At 39.9% G+C, this 17,634-nt stretch overlaps 1 protein-coding gene across 2 annotated transcripts in view; it reads left to right on the forward strand.

Moving 5' to 3' along the window:
* Nucleotides 1–16,757, forward strand: part of PMEPA1 (prostate transmembrane protein, androgen induced 1) — a 56,226-nt gene extending 39,469 nt beyond the window's left edge. Inside the window, exons 2-4 of one of the 2 annotated variants that reach the window (XM_063425643.1) lie at nucleotides 11,466–11,620; nucleotides 13,687–13,740; nucleotides 15,296–16,757. In XM_063425643.1, coding sequence (XP_063281713.1) covers nucleotides 11,466–11,620; nucleotides 13,687–13,740; nucleotides 15,296–15,841 — 755 coding nt within the window. In that variant the 3' untranslated portion in view covers nucleotides 15,842–16,757. The remainder of the gene's footprint in view (nucleotides 1–11,465; nucleotides 11,621–13,686; nucleotides 13,741–15,295) is intronic. The other variant, XM_063425644.1, reaches the window with a different exon arrangement.
* The last annotated feature ends 877 nt before the right edge of the window (nucleotides 16,758–17,634 follow it).

Here is a 17,634-nt window from a genome sequence, read left to right on the forward strand (position 1 = left end):
CTGCCTTGTTCCACCCAGTCTGCCTTCTACGTGACCTCAAATCCGGCTTAATTTTTCACATGGATTTTTTTTCTTCTTTTTTTTAATTTAATATTTTTTTTTCTTTATTTATTACATTTTTATTAACTTTTTTGTGTCTATTAATCACTGCCACCTCTGATGGGAAGCCTTTCCATGAGTGGATTACTTTTTTTGTTTTCTAAAACTATTACTTTTTGTTGTTGTTGCGGTTATAGTTTCCAACCCGTGACTGCAAACACTTAAGGGTTTGTTCACTAAATGGTGAATCAGTGAATTGACCGCTGAATTGCACAGTTTAGGACAAAAATACAACTTGTGTTTTGTTTATATCCGTTTGCACCATTCACCCTCTAGAATAAATCAGGCTTTTAATATTTTATTTAAGAGGGGTAGTTGTCAGTGAATGAGGTCTCACTAACTGTTTCCCGGTATGTGAGTTTAAGCCCAGCTTATTACAAGCCTCCAGCATCCCTACATGGTATCTACCATGCCTTATACAAAATGGCTCTCACAGGAAACAGCCATGTTGTATTCGTTTACATTGTGTGCTGTCATTGCCATTGCAACAGAGTTCAGATCACAACAGCAGGGAGATTTATAATCCTGTCTCCAAATAAAATAGAGAAGTAAAGTTTGTCTAAGTGGAGCAATTGGCCGGGACGTTCCTTGGTTTCCAAGGTTACTGCTCCACGATCTGACACTTTCCTTACTTTTAGCAACCCTTTACACGTGGCTTTTTGTTTTTTGAGCATTTCATTTTCGTTGCCCTCGGCTGTCTTGGCTCAGTTGCGTTTGTTAATAGTGTAGTCCAGCTATTTCCTATTGTTACAGACTGTTGAGGGTAATTGGAGGGAGTTGTAAGGCCGCAGTCGGACAGTTTTGTGCCGCTGTCAGTTTGAGGTATTTGGTAGCTTGTGACAGTAAAATTGTCCTTATGAGAGATTTATTAAAGCAGCACTGTTTCCCCAGCCCCCCAACTCAAAAATGAGTTTTCCATAAAGAAAAAATCGTTCTGAAATACTCAGTCTATTGAGCCTCTCTAAGCATTTCCATAGACTTCAATGTTTTATTCTTGCGCATGCATGAGAATACAACACTGATGTGGGCTCCTGGCAGGTGAAGCAGTTGAAAAAGACTGGCCGGAAGAACTTGGCATCGGCCGTGAGTGACAGGTTCAGGTAAAATAACTCTCCTTCTTCTGCACCCTGTGGCCAACAGACTCCCAGCGAAGTAGACTCCATAGATGGTCTTTGCATATTATTTCAAATTATGCAAGAACCCCAGACATTGATAGATCTGCTTTAAGAAGTGCTAGTTTTCGAAGAAAATGTAAACTTCAGGGAATCCCCTAGCGCAAGGATGTAATTTATTTATATTGGTTCTCTAAATGTCATATTTCCTGGATCTTCTGACCTCCTTCCATCCACCAGTCTCTGTGTACCGTCCCTTTAATGCTGTGTTTAAAAGTAACGAACTAGAATCATACAGTGTTCTGGGGATTCTTAGACTCACTTGCTGCCTAGAGGGGAATGACATGTTGTCACAAAGTTTAAAATATCTCATTGTACATCGAATCGTTGGTTTTTTTTTTTTTTGTTTTTTTTTAGCGTGTTTCTAAAAAGGGTGTTTGTCATAATTTTTCGAGAACAAAATGTACCTTGTGGTTTAACTGACACCTGTATATTTTGAGACTGGAGGAAGCAGATGTATCTTTAACGCTTGCAGATATCAAGAGTTGCTCCAAAACATATTTTTGTATAATTTGTATTGATTCCTCTTTTTTACTCCTTCATATAAAAAGCTCCTCCAAAATCCATCCCAGCATCTCCAACGTGGGTTAAAGACATCTTCCATGTACTGGGGGAAGACCTGCTTTTTATGTGTTCCCGTTTTAGGACCTGCCTAGTCTTCACACTGGGGTGAAAGTTTCCAGCAATCATTCTAAATCACTCAAGCAAGATTACCACTTAAAACTCCCTTCTGGGATTTCATCCTTAACAACCAGATTAAGATCTAAGCCGAACAGTACACACCTACAGAGTCACAGTGCCAGAGAGCCTTCACTATGCTGGACGCTCAATCGGTGACCACGAAAACCATTTCTGAAATAGTTCCTGCTCTCTTGCCCACTGTAACACCACCCACCTAAGTATCTGCAATATGTTTCCAGAGGTGTGTTGCTCAGCTGTCTCCTTATCATGGAGGAGTAATGGTCAGTATCTCCGCCAGCCCATTGACCCTCCTGCCGTCTCCAGAGCTGATTGCCACTGACTGCACCACTGCTAGTCACATCCTTATCAGATACCTTGCGCTGGCACTTGTGTCCCATCAGTGTGGGCATACTGGCTTCTGTGATCACGCCAGCCTTTGTCAGCTCCTCCTCAAACTGGAATATTGGCATGATAACGTGAAGGGGCTACATTCCTGCTGCGATGTGGGAAGTGGTATCAAGGAGAAAGGGCCTCCCTTCCCTTCACATTAATTAAAGGCTCCTCTTTAGGGACAGGGAAGGAAGCCCCACTAGCAGCTACCAATCAGTTGGGTTTACTGGACAGCTGCCTAAATGTGCCACAAGGAGAAGGGGGGGGATCCCCCAAAGTGTTGTGCACTGCGCTGGTCATTCGTGGGATGTTAACGCCAGTACAAAAATGCCCCTGCTCACTGTAAGCTCGACTAACAGTCGTGAAGGATGATGCATCGCTCGGTGCATAGTCTGCTTGAGGGGGTCAGATAGTCAATCAGGGACAGGCCCCTTTGCCAGACTGCTCAGTCCTTCTTCAGGTGGGTCTGCCCACTTGCCACCGCGACTTGTTCTCTTCCCTGCCGACCTTTATCCTGAAGTAGGGAATATTGGCAGGTTTATTAATGTCAACTTTTTATGCGTAGTGCACCCTGCGTGTAGAACATCAGGACTTTTTTTTTTTTTTTTATCTAGAATAGAAAATGTAAAACAATTTAGTGGGGGAAACACATCTAAATTAAAAAACGGTTATTGGAATGAAATGAATCGCTGTATTACACTAATAAGAAACCTGTTGATTAATTATATTTTTATTTAAGAAAAAAGTCACCGCAACAGACTGTTCCATCCAACCTGCTCAGTTTATACCGCCCCCCTGTTCTCGCTCTGATTATGAAACTGGACAGGGAGTTAGAATGAGGGCAGAGGGGTGGTGTGGGGGGCAGATAGATTGGCACTAGCTGCCTGAAATCTTTAATCGCTTGAGATAAATGGCATGGCAGGATTGAATGCTGGTGGCAGAGAGCAGACTGACCGGAATCCCAATGAGTCTTCAAGTCTCTGTTCACGGGGTGACACGGCTAACAAGAATGCATTTTCTGTGATTTTAGGATGTTTCTGATGGCCTGGCCATGAATTTTACACACTTACTACAGTGCAAGGTGACCCGTGTCGACATTGGAATCGCTAGTGAACATCCACAAATACTTGTTAATACATTTTATCCTGGAAGACAACACTGACGAGTATTCGAATAGGCTGCAGGGCTAGGCAACCTTTTGGCACTGCATTTCCCATAATTCTATTACCATCACAAATGCTAGCAAAGCGTTGAGATAGAGTCCAAAACATCTGGAGTGCCGTTGGTTGCCTACCCATGGAATGTCGAGCCCCACGAACGTTTTACACACTTACAGCACACGGAGGGACAGGTTGTTTTAGGAATAGCCTAGAGATCATGTAGAAACGTTCCATACGTTGCAAGGTGAACCTGGCTTCTCATTTATTTTTCCACGTACAATCCCACGGGCCTTTATAGAAATAGACCTAGTGACCCAACTCCTTTATTCCACGCAATTTGGGTTGTTCAGTAAACTAGGAATCTTTCTAGACTCACAAGGGAATTTCCAATTTTTGGGGCGAACTATCTGAATTGGAGAATTACTACTATATTTTTATTTTTCGGTTCTGTGATTTTAAGATACGGTAATTCATAATTTCCTGGTTAACTTTTTTTTTTTTTTTTTATTCCCAGTTTTTAATAATAATTAAACCATTTTTCAGGTTACGATGATATAGTCTAGTGTGAAAACAGTTTACAAAGTTTACAACAGGTCACAAATATGCTACGTTTCACACGTACAATGTACATTGACCCAGGCCAGTGTGAAGATCCAGTTTATCGTATTACAGTGATTTCTGGGTTAATGGAACAAGCTCTGGCAGGTTGTAGATTTGTGTGTGTGTGTGTGATCTCTCATTTGAAATGAGTCCAGCAGTCAGTACTTGCCAGATGAAGTTACTTTGACCTTATCCTGCCTTTGGGAGGTCGTTTTGTCCCAGGAGCTTCTGTGTAGGGGAGGAAGCGAATGTGTGTAGAATCAATAGGGCTCCCCTTAATCTGGCCACACTGTGGATTACAGCATTTGTGTATGCTCTATGCTTTACTGTATCATATGTTAAAAAAAAAAAAAAAAACTGTCTGAACTTTGTTGATCTTTTTAAATCTGTTTAAAAAAAAATGGCTTTCTAGTCAATTTTGGGCCCCGAACCGCATCATAGAGTTTAAAGGGTCATTCCCTGCTTCCTGTTCAGTGTAAAGCTGTGAGTTTTTTTCTGCAAATTAGACTGACTGCTGCCATTATAGTTTTTGTTTTGTTTTTGTTTATTTTTCTACAGCCTTGTTTTTGAGGGATTGATAATTTGAGATGCAGTTTCAAGATGGCTGCCTCCACGTTAAAACATTTGCCAGACCAACAAGCCTCAAATCCAGCTGAACGAACACTATCTTGTTTAGTTGAAAAAAATAAATCTATCTGCATTAATGTTTTAAACTGATTTACGGAAAATACATTTTCAGGTGACTGTGCTAGTTTAAATGCCTGGGAAAAAAAACACAAACATGCGGCCATCGATTTGATAAATGCTAATTAGAATCATTAATCTGAGCAGTAAATGTTTTATTTGTTTATGACAAACTACTCTGTGACCTTGAAGTAAACACAGACTAAGGTAAATACAATTAATATGAACAAATATATATACATTTTATTTATTTATATATTTTAAACAAATGTTAAAGTAACATTTGCTGGGTTTTTTTGCATCGTCATACTATGCATCTTGACAACGTGAATTCCTTTTGAAAATTGAAGGATGTAAGGAGGAAACTTGACAGCCACTAGAGGCGCGTTTGAGTCCAAATATAAAATTGCAGTCCAAATGTAAACATTGCCGTTTCTCTGAAACATTTTCTGAGAAAAGAGACTGTCTGTGTTACGTCGGAACTTTGTGCGGCCTCTGTTAGAATACAAAACCGATGCCGGTTTCTTCAAACTGGCACGTCGAAAACAGGAGCTGTGCCCCACCAAAACTGAAATATGCAACCTTGTTAAATAACACTTTTTAAAAAATAGGTGCGATAAAAATATGATCGCCTAAACCCACGGACGTCTTGGTGCTGTGAATATGTTGTGAGGTACTTTTCCCACGATGCTGAGCTTGTAGGCTGGATAAGTTTCTTGGGGGAAAATGGGTCCCGAATATTTAAACTGTCTAGATTACCCGTCGGAGCCCTGGTCATTTCAGCCCTGTCCGTAAACATTCTGCTCTTAATTTTTTGTTGGTTGTGAAGCCGTAGTTGCATGATCGGTGTCTCTGCCAAGCCATATGAATGGTTTCTACTTTGCCGTGTCTGTTGGTGGTTTGTTGTGTACGATGCCTTCTTTAGCTGGGTGTCGGATTGTGTAGGACCCTTTTAATGTATGTGCCAACTTCAGTCCCTCCGATCGTCTCCAAGAGAGCTGGGTTATGCAGAAGGAGGGATTTTGTGACTCGTAGCTTTTAAAGAGCTCTTTATGTCCCTGCCAGCTCGGAGTCTGTGAATCACTGGTCATCTTGACAAGGTCGGGGCAATTACAGCTGAAATGTACTCCCCGAGAGCAACATACTGGACACTGTGCCAAAATTCAGCCACAAGGTCCGTCTTTCATGGCCACACTACAGACCTTAACCCTTTGTGTTCCAGATTTCTTACCGAAAGATTTAACATGTTCTCCTAGTGGTTTGGAAGAGTATGAGTAAATAGGACAAATATATACATTACATCAAACCGCTGTCTTTTTGTAGGACATCCCAAATGAATAAACAACTTAACCATTCGTAGTCCACCATGTGTAGAACTTTGCAGTGATGTGATTGGTGCTGTTTTGCTGCATCATCACTTTACGAATTGGGCAAAGAACGGACATTAAGCTACACTTGATGCTCAACTTATGGGAAAAATCTTATTTCTAGTTGTGAATTGTTTGTAGGGAAAAAACTGTTGCTTTTCTTTTTTTATAATTTTTTTTAGCATAAAGCTTTGATTTGTATAGCCAGCGCTCTAAAAGGCTCTTGCAATTTGTGATTTTATTTTTACATATTGAAACGTGCAATAATTTGATGAATACCACATCCCTTTCGTAACTGTGAATTTCCCACCGCCTGGTACAGCCAAGCTCGAAGCGCGTTACGTCATCATGTAGTGAGTCTTTAAACTCTGCTGTAGAATGGCTCATAAGATAGTTATGTGACTGTCAACACATCTCGTCTTCCTTGGGACCCTTTATTACATAAACGGGAGGCCTGTTGAGCAAAAAATCCCTTTACATGATGAGGTTAACTCAAGGGCAAGGGTATTGTATGTGGGTCCCTCCCCCATTCTTATTGCCATCAACGTCTTTAAACAAAAAGCGAAGTGTAGAGAACAGAGGTTCATGGTTTAAAAAGCCAAAATCAATCCGGTCAGGCAGTAAACATTTGAATAAAAGGCCTTGAATTTCAATGAGGAAACATTTAAATGAGGCAGTGTTTTTCCTCTGGAGTATCAATTTATCCCTTGCATGGCTTCTTGACACTGCTACACCACCAGGCAGAGGCGTCCTAAGCTGAATAAAAGATGTCTGTTCATTAAGATTTGGAATCTGTTACATCACAGCCGCCTCTGGTGTGTTCCTGGGCTGTGAGTGAGGCTCTTGGTGGGTCACTTCTCCTCTGAGATATTAATATGATCAGGCTAGATCATTCTTTGACACACGAAAAGACAAGGCTTGATACATTGATTGAATTCTACGGTGATGGTTTACGGCTTCCATCAGAACAGTAAAATAAACGAACACAAAAATAAAGAGTGTTAAAAATAAATGTATCGGTGTTTTGTTTTTTGTTTTTTTTCTCAATTCTTTATTTTCATTGTGCATTAGCGGTACATTCATGCTTGCATTGCCCCAACAGCTGGTGCAAGTCGTTCAATCAACAGGATAAACAATTGTCAGCATAGATAACATGGCACATTTTTAAATATATAGTAATATGTTGAGTAGTAAGTAGTAAAGTTCTGTAATGCAATTCCTGCCTAGATGTTGCAAGGCTAGTGAACAATAGGTAAGTGTAGGGCAGGGTGCATTAAGTGCCTCTTTTCCAAGGAGTTGGCTAGAAACCGTGGACTGAGGGTAAGTGAGAGAGGCCTGTGTCCCCCTGTATATTCGTAAGATGGCAATTACTATTGTTCCTATGGTGGAGGAGGGGGGGGTTAAGTGGAGCCAGGACAGTGTGTGGGTATTTCCCTAAGAGGTGGTGCTACATGTCATAACTGTAAAACAAAATCAACTTCAACTTTCTAACAATGTTCATGTAAAATTATGGAACTGTGAACTATACATAATAGCCACGGCAGAATTAAGTATTCACGGGAAAGTTCATGGCACCGAAGTGGATGCAGTTCCTCGCCGTTGAGCTGCCGGTATGAACGGGCGTGCTGTAGCGGGATTCCAGGCAGTGGTTGTCATCTGTGGGTTATCTGCAGCTCCGCCAGTGCAAGTTTCTGTAGTGTGGCTGGGATTTTGGCTGCTTCTCGTACTGTGAGGTTGCCAGTCTCCCTGGAGATGAGCAGGCTTCTGGGTGGACACCATCGGTAGGGTATATCATGGGCAAGGAGCTCTGTAGTTAAGGGTCTCAGGGACCTTCTCCAATCCATGGTGGCTTTGGAAATATCAGTGTAAAAAGTCAGAGAGTGCCCTTCAAAGTGTAGGGGTGTTTTATTGCGCACTGCCGCCATGAAGGCCGTGCGGTCTCTGCCTTGTTGGAAGCGCACAATTGCATCTCTCCCTCCCTCTGAGGTACCTGTCTTAGGTTTAGTGATCCCATACCAGCTGTCCAGTGGCATCCCTTTGGCCTGTTTGGCTGGGAAGAGCGAACCCAGCATTCTGCGGAATAGGTGCGGTAGTTTCGCTGTCTCCACAGCGTCAGGTAGGCCGCGGATCTTAACATTCTTCCAGCGTCATGCTGTCTTGATGTTGTCATTGCGCTTTTTGTAGGACTAAGAGTTGTTGTTCTACCGTTGTTAGTCTGCTCTCCTGTGCGGCAGTGTTAAGCTCCGTGTTTTGCAGGCGGGCCGACACTCCGCTGATCTCTTCCCGGAACATGCCGATGTCAGCTGCAATATTGCGGCGCAGCTCACCGAGCATGTCCCTCAGCTTCTCCTCCGTGATCGGAGGCTTCGCAGGTATGTGGGTCGGTCTGCTCCCGGCTTGGGTGCCGTAGTCACCCCCGTTAGATCCAGAGGCTTCGCAGGATGAGTTATAGAGGCCTTCTATCTGAGACGCCATTGCGGGCCTCTGGGAGTTTTGAGACCTCCGCAGGAGGACTCCTATATCCGGCTTCGGTTTCTTGTTTCGTCTCCCCATGTTGTCCGGAGAGCAATCTGCTACTAGGAGTGCCGTTAGGGTAGGTTTTCCACCGTTTTTTTAGTTGTATTAAGCGGTTTTGGCTCGGAGCTCGAGGCATGTGCGTCCTCTCCTTTGCTTGTTTTTTTAATTTAGATTTTTCATAATTTCTAAAATTCAGACTGAAAATAGTAAAGTGCATGCGACCGGTCCGATATTAGAATTTATATGGGCACTCTAAAGACCATAACCACTGCAGTTTTCTGAAGGGGTTTTTAATGCTTGGAGTCTTGTAGTATATGTGTGGTTTTTTTTGGTTTTTGTTTGGTTTTGTCAAACGTGTATTCCTGACGCTATAGTGTTCTAGTGACTGTTTAGAAATGCAATCCACCCAAATGAAGTGGGAAGTTTTACTTACCGTGTTTCCACTGTTGTTCTGGTCTCTGTGCTGTAGCCCTGCATCCACTGGCTGAGATTATCAATCTTGATGTCGGCCAATTCAGTGCTCCCCCCCCCCCCCCACAGGGATGCATTGGCAGGCTAGTGCACGTGCGCGGCAAATCTATGCTCTGCGCCAATTAGCAACTCCTTATCGAAGTGAGCGTGGAGACGTCTAATTTGCCGAAACCCATAAAGTATTTCTAGTGGTGGTCCAAGTGACCGTCATTAGAGATTGCGTTAGGCTGCAGGTGCAGGCTATGTGACTCATAACTACTATATTACTACATTAAGCTGTAGTGGTTATGATGGCTATAGTGACTCTTTTTAAGATCCAGCAGTTCCCATATTTTCAGTGGTAGTTTCCCAGAGGATGTTACATGTAACTGTTTTGGCCAGTTGTGGCAAACTATATTTACCACAATGTTTAGCAAGGCAATATAGGCGACGAGGATCCGTCCGGAGGATCTGTAGACTTTCCACCATGAAATCCAATAATCATTGAAACCTTTTCATTGTATAAACAGAGCAATATTCTGCTTTATTGATCAATACTTCTTCTCTAATAGAATGTATTGAAATGATTGATTGGGAGCGAAAAAGTATTAACAGGTTAACATAACAATAATCTGTCCTAATTAGGCCAGGAGCATCCTGTTGTGCAAACTGATTAGCTGTTCTGTTAACCCTTCCATCTATCTGGCATATGATTATAGAAAAGGTTAAAGAAACACTATAGCGTACATACAAACGTGTATTCCTAACTCTATAGTGTACCAGTCCCTAACATATTATCCCACCTCCTCCCACTGTCTGGTGAATAGTTAAAAATCCTTTATACACTTGCCTCTTTCCAGCCCTGAAACTCCAAAACTCACTCGATGCTAGCTAGTTCTCCTCCTCCTGCGATGTCACCAACGATTGTGTGACCTAATGTACATGTGTGATGCTCTTGCATTTAAGCTTCCTCATAGGAAAGCATTGAATCAATATGAATACGTCCTCACTAAATAAAACTTGGTTAGGCACCAGCGAGCTCCTCTAGTGGCTGTTACGGGACAGCCACTAGAAGTGGACTTAACCCTACAATGCAAACATTTTAAACACACTGCACCCAGACCACTTCGATGAGATGATGTGGTCTGGATGCCTATAGTGTCCCTTTAAGAAATACTTTTTTTTTTACTGTATTGGTATTTTGTAGATTGTAGCTTTGTAATGTTTGCTAAGGGTTAAGATAACAATGCAATATCATGCAAAGAATAACCTTGCAAGTCATTTAAACAAAATTTGGACCTTTAGGCCCTCGTGAATTCAACACCCATCAGGAATATTTCATAGATACACAATCATCGGTTCATTGTGAACCTCAGGATTCTGATTGCTGTTATCATGGGAGTATTTCAGAATCCACTGGGTAGCGCAGGCATTTATCAGAACATTTGCACAGCGCACGTGTTTAGATATGAGCCAGGAGAGAATCGATTGGTTCTGAGTCTGCGTTTCGGACCTGGAGTTTACTAATTAGCATTATCTGCTCTCTCTAACATTGTTTCAAGTCATTTCCTCAGGGCCTCTTCCTGCTGCCAGAGTATTACGTCTGGTTAGATAATGTCACACTTAATAGCGTAATCAATTGGAATGGGCTGTTTTATTTTTATGGCTTATGGAAGGAAAAAACTTGGGTTTCCATGATCCTTGATCTCCTAGATGTGTTTCTGTTACGTATTTTCTCTTCCTGCAAAAACACTTAAAGGGGACTTAAACACGTGGAATTTCTTTTTAAAGATAAATGGTTATTGGAAACAAATATCTCATTACTTTAGATCCACTCCGTCATCTCTCAGCCCTCCAAGAGGAAGTGGTGATACTCCCAGATGAATAGGAACTGCTGTATAATTCTCATAATCCTATGTACAGTGAATTGGTATTAGAATAGACCCTTCCAGGCTTGGTGATTGTGGGTAGTTCCTTATTACTTTAATCAATAAATCAAAAAAAAAAACAGGACATCCTGGGTGACCACTAGAATGTCCTTAATCTCATTGTATATTAGAAACCTCTGAAAGAATTCAAAGGGGTAGAGCATATATCCTCATAGGGGGTCAGATTAAAATATTTTAAGGGACAAAAAAGGCAGGAATGCTTCAATAAATGGTATATATCTCTGCTTTGGAATGTAGTAAACTATTCGTATAAACACAAACATTTTAACTTCCTTTGCTGTTAAAAAAATATATATATATATATTTTTTTTAATGTTGATATGTTTTTGTACAATGTACATGACAGAGGTGTACTAATGTACTAACTTTTTTTTTTTTTTTTTTTTTCTTTTGCAGCGGAGTTGGAGTTCGTCCAGATAATCATTATTGTAGTGGTGATGATGGTGATGGTTGTAGTAATTACATGTCTCCTAAACCACTACAAGCTTTCAGCACGGTCCTTCATCCACAGACATAGCCAAGGACGGAGAAGGGAGGAAAACCTATCCTCAGTAAGTTTTCTAGCGGCACTGTGTGGGATGTCCACTATTACCCTTACTTGATCAGACATGGTTTATAGAATCCACACATCACCGTTGGATACAGAATGCTATCCTACCTCGCACCCCATAAATGGAGCAAAAACTAACCTTGGCCTTCCCTGAAACCAGCCAGATGTGTTTGGAGTTTATACACCCCCAACCACTTTCCGATTTGGTATATATATCTTGGCAAGGAAAGGTGCACGAGATACCATTTTTAACGTGTGGCTGCACCCGCACCTTTCTTTGCCAAGATGAAATATTGCTTTCCTAAAAGTTATTTTATTTTTTTTGGTAATAAAGAATTAAAAAAAGGAAAAACTAAACAGCATATTTTTATAATTTTGTTTTTGCTTTCCATACACTCTTGGCATTTCTAGATTAGTTTTTCACAAGTGTTAAATTGATCAATATCCCTTTTCTTTCAAAACCTTCATTTCTGGCAAGCATTATATCTGGCAGAAATCAATGGTATTGCACTTCCACAAACTTTTTGGAATAGGACTTCAGAGCATTTTTTTCCCTTTTTATTTTTGTATAAATTAATCCCTTTGTGTCTGTTTTTTAAAGAACACAATTATAAATCTGTTCTTGGTTTGTTTTCATTCCTTTATTATCCTCTCTAATCCTTTTCTCAGTATTATTTTACATGCAAAATTCTTCCAATAAGCTGATAATTAAAAGCTGTTGTGTTTGGTTTTTTTTAATTTATTTTTTTTAAATTTTACATTTTTTTTGTTATATCCATCCCTCTACCCTTTTTTTGGATCTCCTAAGTGAGGTTGATTTTCTAAAGGACCCCTGATTGCCAAACAAGTCCGATTACGTGATGTGCACCGTTAAAAAGGGGGCGAGCATGTGTTTGCAAAAACCCTGCTGTAGAACCACATAAAAAAAAGATCAAAAACAGCAACCGAGTGAATGTGTTTTATGAGTCATGTTCGCCTGTTTCTGGGCAGAAAGAGAGAAAAATTTGCAAGTTAATAGTTTCTCGTGTGAGAGGCTGAAAATTTCTTGGCTTGTGTGATTACAATTCTAGAGTGCTTCGGAGCAAACCGCTAATTAGGCCAAAGGTCTGTCTCCCTCTCCCTGTACCTTGCTTTGCATCATGGGAGTTGTAGTTTAAAGGGAAAAATAAGCAGACCTCTCCGGCATATTTTGTCTGCGTTATGACAGCCCGTGTTAGATCAACGACAGTTCCCATTCATTTAGTCTCCTCTTTCAAAGTGTATGTCTGGATTTAGCACTAATCCTAACTATGTTTGTATTCTCTTATTTAAATTAGGCTGGCAGATCAAAGACCACATTATCTTTAATTTTTTTCTTTTTTATTGAATATATGTGTGTAATTATAGACTTCCCTCATTTGGACAGGAAAAGAGGTCTTTTGTTTACAAGCTCATCCAAGCCTTTCCTATTTAATGAAACACAGATGCTGTTTTAGCAGAGACTGTGTAGTTAATTTTGATGTTGCTACGTAGAATGCGTCAGAGTATCTCTAGAATTTATGCAATGAGAAACATTTTTGTGATGCTGTTTGTGGTGCCCTCCTACTGCCTATTCAAGATTGAGGTAGTTGGTTTTTGCCAGACGTTTTTTTTTCTTTTTTTTTTTTGTTGGCAGCTACCACCTCTGCTGGGATGCAGTCCAACAAGTCCACAGCTCTTAAAACTTTTTTTGCATTTTTATTTTTTGTTGTTGTGCAGTCTGACCTGATTTTTCACTCTTCAGTACAAGCTTCTTCCACCTTTTATATGTTGGGGTATCACATATTGTTGGCAATTTTTTTTAAATTGCATTTGGAGAGGTCTAGTGAGAAAAATGTACTCAAAAGTACAAAAAACTTGCTATGGAGGAAAGAAGAGAAAGTAAAAAAAAAACAAAAAAAAAAAAACGTTTTAAGGTTCAGGACTGTGCAGGGCATTGTGGGAGTCTATAATGGTAATGCTAATTCTGTTGATGGTGGCCTGCTGGCGGTTGAGTTGGCCTTTGTAGAGAGCCTTGTTTCACAGCTGTGCTCTTTCTTTCCATCTTAGGAAGGAAGCTTATGGCCCTCGGAGAGCACTGTGTCGGGAAATGGAGTAACAGAGGTAAGAAATCAGAATGAGCATCTGGAATTTATTAGGTAATGGTGGTTATAGTCTTCTTCAAAGCGCCTCTTTGCAATTCTACATCTAGGGTTTTCCATATTCTTTTAGGTTTCTATAGTTCGTTAAACTCAGAATCTCTGACTGGGGTGATGGTGCCAAGAGACGTGTAGGGGAGAGAAAAACAAACAGAGTTGTTTATGGGTAGTTGCATGTCAGCTAGGGTGGCGTCTATGAGCATCTAGGAATTAGATCTTTGCTAGCCCTGTAATCTTCCTGTGTGCTACACACCCTGGTTATTTACATAAAAAACATGTTTTTCCTAGGAGCTAAGAACGTACGGTAAGGGTACATGGTAATTTTAATGCTTTTATAGCAGGGGTGCCCAAAAGATACATGCCCAGATGTTCTAGAACTACAATACAACTCTCATGATGCTCTGCATGCCTTAAGAATGGCAAAGCATCACGGGAGCTTCTCGTTTTTAAACATCTGGGGATCTACCTTTTGGGTACCCCTTGATTTATAGGAATGTTGGGCTTTATATTGGTTATACTTCGCCCCAGCCTGTCTGACCTAACAATGTATGTTTTCATTTATGTAGTTTATCTGAACATTTTGCCTTCGTTGAGTAAAGGAGGTGTATATAGGTCCCCATACCTTGACCTTGTTATAATAAGCTTTCTAAATGATTCAGGAATGTTGGAAAACTTTTTCCAAGAGATTTTTTTCTACAGAAGTCGCCATTAAAGTCTCTGGGAATTTTGTGTTGATAAAATTATTTGGAAATTTTTCTAACCGTATTGAATCGTTTGGAAAGCTTGTTAAAACGAGGCCTACGTGTGTTCTAGTCAAGGATAGAAGGTAGGCTGTCATGAACGGTCTACGCTGGGGCCGATGGTGGTCTGATATGATCCCATACACTCCTGTTCAGCAGACATTTATGGGATAAGTATTAATTCCCTAGCAGCAGTTTGTCTCGGCACATAGGATGAACGGACTGTATCAAGTTGCTATCAGTTTATTATACGTTACTGAGTTTCCAGTTCTATGAGCCCGTCTGTGTGCAGCTACCCGGCGTGCCAATGTTCTAGTAAATTTAAAAGTAATAAAAAAAAAAAGTAAATTTAAAATGCGGCATTGTGTGGGGGGGGGGGGGGGGGGGGGGGGACGTAACACAAGTTATAGGTGATTTTTCAATGCTGTAACTTCCAGCAGTGACCGTTCTCCTTTTACATCCAGATCAGAACCAAAAAACCTCTCTGTGCGGTTTTCAGTTGGTCTCTGTTGTTTAGAATAGGCAGCCATTGTTCATTCGCATTATATTATATTACATTATAATCAGAGTTACAGCTGTAGAATGAGCCCTCAAAGTTAATGTAATGCAATAAATTTAGGTTGCTATCGAAAAAATGTAATCGCCTTAGGTTATCAAATTAAAGGAAATCTCAGATCAGTTTTTTTTTTTCCCCTCTCTTTTTTGAGAATCTGTTTGTGAATGAGTATTCTTCTTTTTAAATCTCTAATCTATTAAATCTTTCTCTCCCTGTGGTTTCAGCAGCACATTTACACACCAAGAGCCTCGGACCGACTCAGTGTCCCAACTTTCCTGCAAAGAGATCGTTTCAATCGCTTTCAGCCCACCTACCCTTATATGCAGCATGAGATAGACCTCCCACCCACCATCTCTTTATCCGATGGCGAAGAGCCTCCTCCTTACCAAGGACCCTGCACCCTACAACTGCGGGATCCCGAGCAGCAGATGGAGTTGAACCGAGAGTCTGTTCGGGCTCCACCTAATAGAACCATCTTTGACAGTGACCTAATAGACAGCTCGGTCTACGGGGGTCCTTGTCCACCAAGCAGCAACTCTGGGGTAAGCGCCACCTCCTACAGCAACAACGGGAGGATGGAAGGGCCACCCCCAACCTATAGTGAAGTCATTGGTCATTATCCCGGATCTTCATTTTATCAACACCAGCAACAAAACATTGGCACACCAACCATAATGGAAAGCAACAGACTTCACTTGCAGAGTAATGGCCTTGACAGCACAATTGCACGGAGCAAAGAAAAAGACAAACAAAAAGGGCAGCCGTTTTAGAGGCAACAGATGAAACGTAATTACTTATCAATAAACACTCTGCACTTCTAGATGGCCCCTTAGTTCGTCAGAAAGGCTTGCACTGCCAAGGTGTCGTGTGCCTTGTCTGACAGCAGAGGGCACCAGAGAGAGAATTTACTAGCGGAAGTAGGGGGAAGGGGAATTAAAGAACCATACCCTATTTCACCTCTTGTTGTATAAATATTTACTTGTTATGTCTGGTTTGAATGCACAAGCAGACTGAGCTAGAAGTTTAGTTTATTTGTCTAGCCTTGTCTTGAAATTGAATCCTACGAATTGCTTTTATGTTTTGTTTCCCGGTCTAAAAGCCGAGCTGTGTGCGTGAATGCTTTTTCCAATATTCCCCCTACCCATCCTATATTTGGAGGTTATTTTATTTTTTTTTCCCCTTTAATATATCACTTAACTTTAAGGAGAAAAATATTTGCACAAAATTATTTGTTAAAAGATCTGCAATATATATATATATATATATAAATATAAATATCTATATATATAAACTAAGAGGGGCGTATGTGTGAAGGGGGAGTGTATTTTTGTATTAGCAGAGGCATATAAAATTGGAGTTTTTGTTTGTTCTGAAACAGAAAAGAAAAAGAGCAAACGGCAATTTTTTTTATTTTTTTTTTTACATTTTATTTTATTTTATTTTTTTCAGTTTGAGTGCCAATCTGGAAAGTGTGTTGTAAAAATGTTTTAAAAAAGCAGAGGGGGGGTTAGAATTATTTATATAAATGTTGAAATTTTGCACTATTTTTTGATATGACTATACCAGTGCTTGTGTTAGCAAAATGTATCATGTCTACCACAAAATCTAAAAAAAAAAAAAAAAAAACGAAAAAAAAACACGAAAATAAGAAAAAAAGGGATATGTTCAGCATTAAACATCAAATTTCAAAAAATCCAAGTAAAACAGTTTTTCTGTGTTTATACGTTTTATTATTATTTTTTATTTTATTTTTTTTAGTGGCTTTGGGTCTTCAGTGATTTTGTTTTTGCTTTCAAAATGTTTGAGAATTCATTTTTTTACATTTTAAAAAAAAAAAATGTATCTACACGTTGGCCTTTATTTACTAAATATTACTAATCTTTAATATAAGGGGGCTTTTCATGCCACTATTAAACATTTCTGATAATATATTATACTAAATTTGGGTATGTGGGAGATCATATTGTGCACGTGTGTGTGTGTGTGTGTGTGTGTGTGTACATGTATATTTAATTTATTTTGCTTAAAATTATTTTATTTTTTTCCCTAGCTTATTAAAGTGTAGAGTATTTTCTAAAGACACAAAACTCAATAATGGAGGTTCACGCGCTTAACGCATGCTAGTGAAGATGCATTGCTTTTATTTGAGAAATGTAATCATGATCGCAACCGATGTATAAAACAATTTAGTGTGTTAACGTTGATCCCAAAATATGATGAATGCATCTTTTAGCGCGCGCGCACACACACAAAAAAAAATTACTGGTCAAATCTTACTGTTCGCCAGTTATGGTATTGTGTTTAATACATTCCCTCTTAGACCAGATACAGTATTTTGGGCCAATTAAACATTAATTGGGTGAATAATAAATTTTTGAAAATAGATTTATGGTTTATTTTTATTTTATATTGTTTTTTGCTTTTACGTGTTTTTGTGTTATTATTTATTTACATTTCTATGTGCATTTAGTTCATACTGAATGGAAGGATTGACAGAAGATCTATTTTAATGCCTGTTTTGTATGTAAAATGTTAGGGGACCTCTAATTATTTAAAATTAAAG

This window comes from Pelobates fuscus, chromosome 6 (assembly GCF_036172605.1).
Source record: "Pelobates fuscus isolate aPelFus1 chromosome 6, aPelFus1.pri, whole genome shotgun sequence".
Classification (NCBI taxonomy): domain Eukaryota; kingdom Metazoa; phylum Chordata; class Amphibia; order Anura; family Pelobatidae; genus Pelobates; species Pelobates fuscus.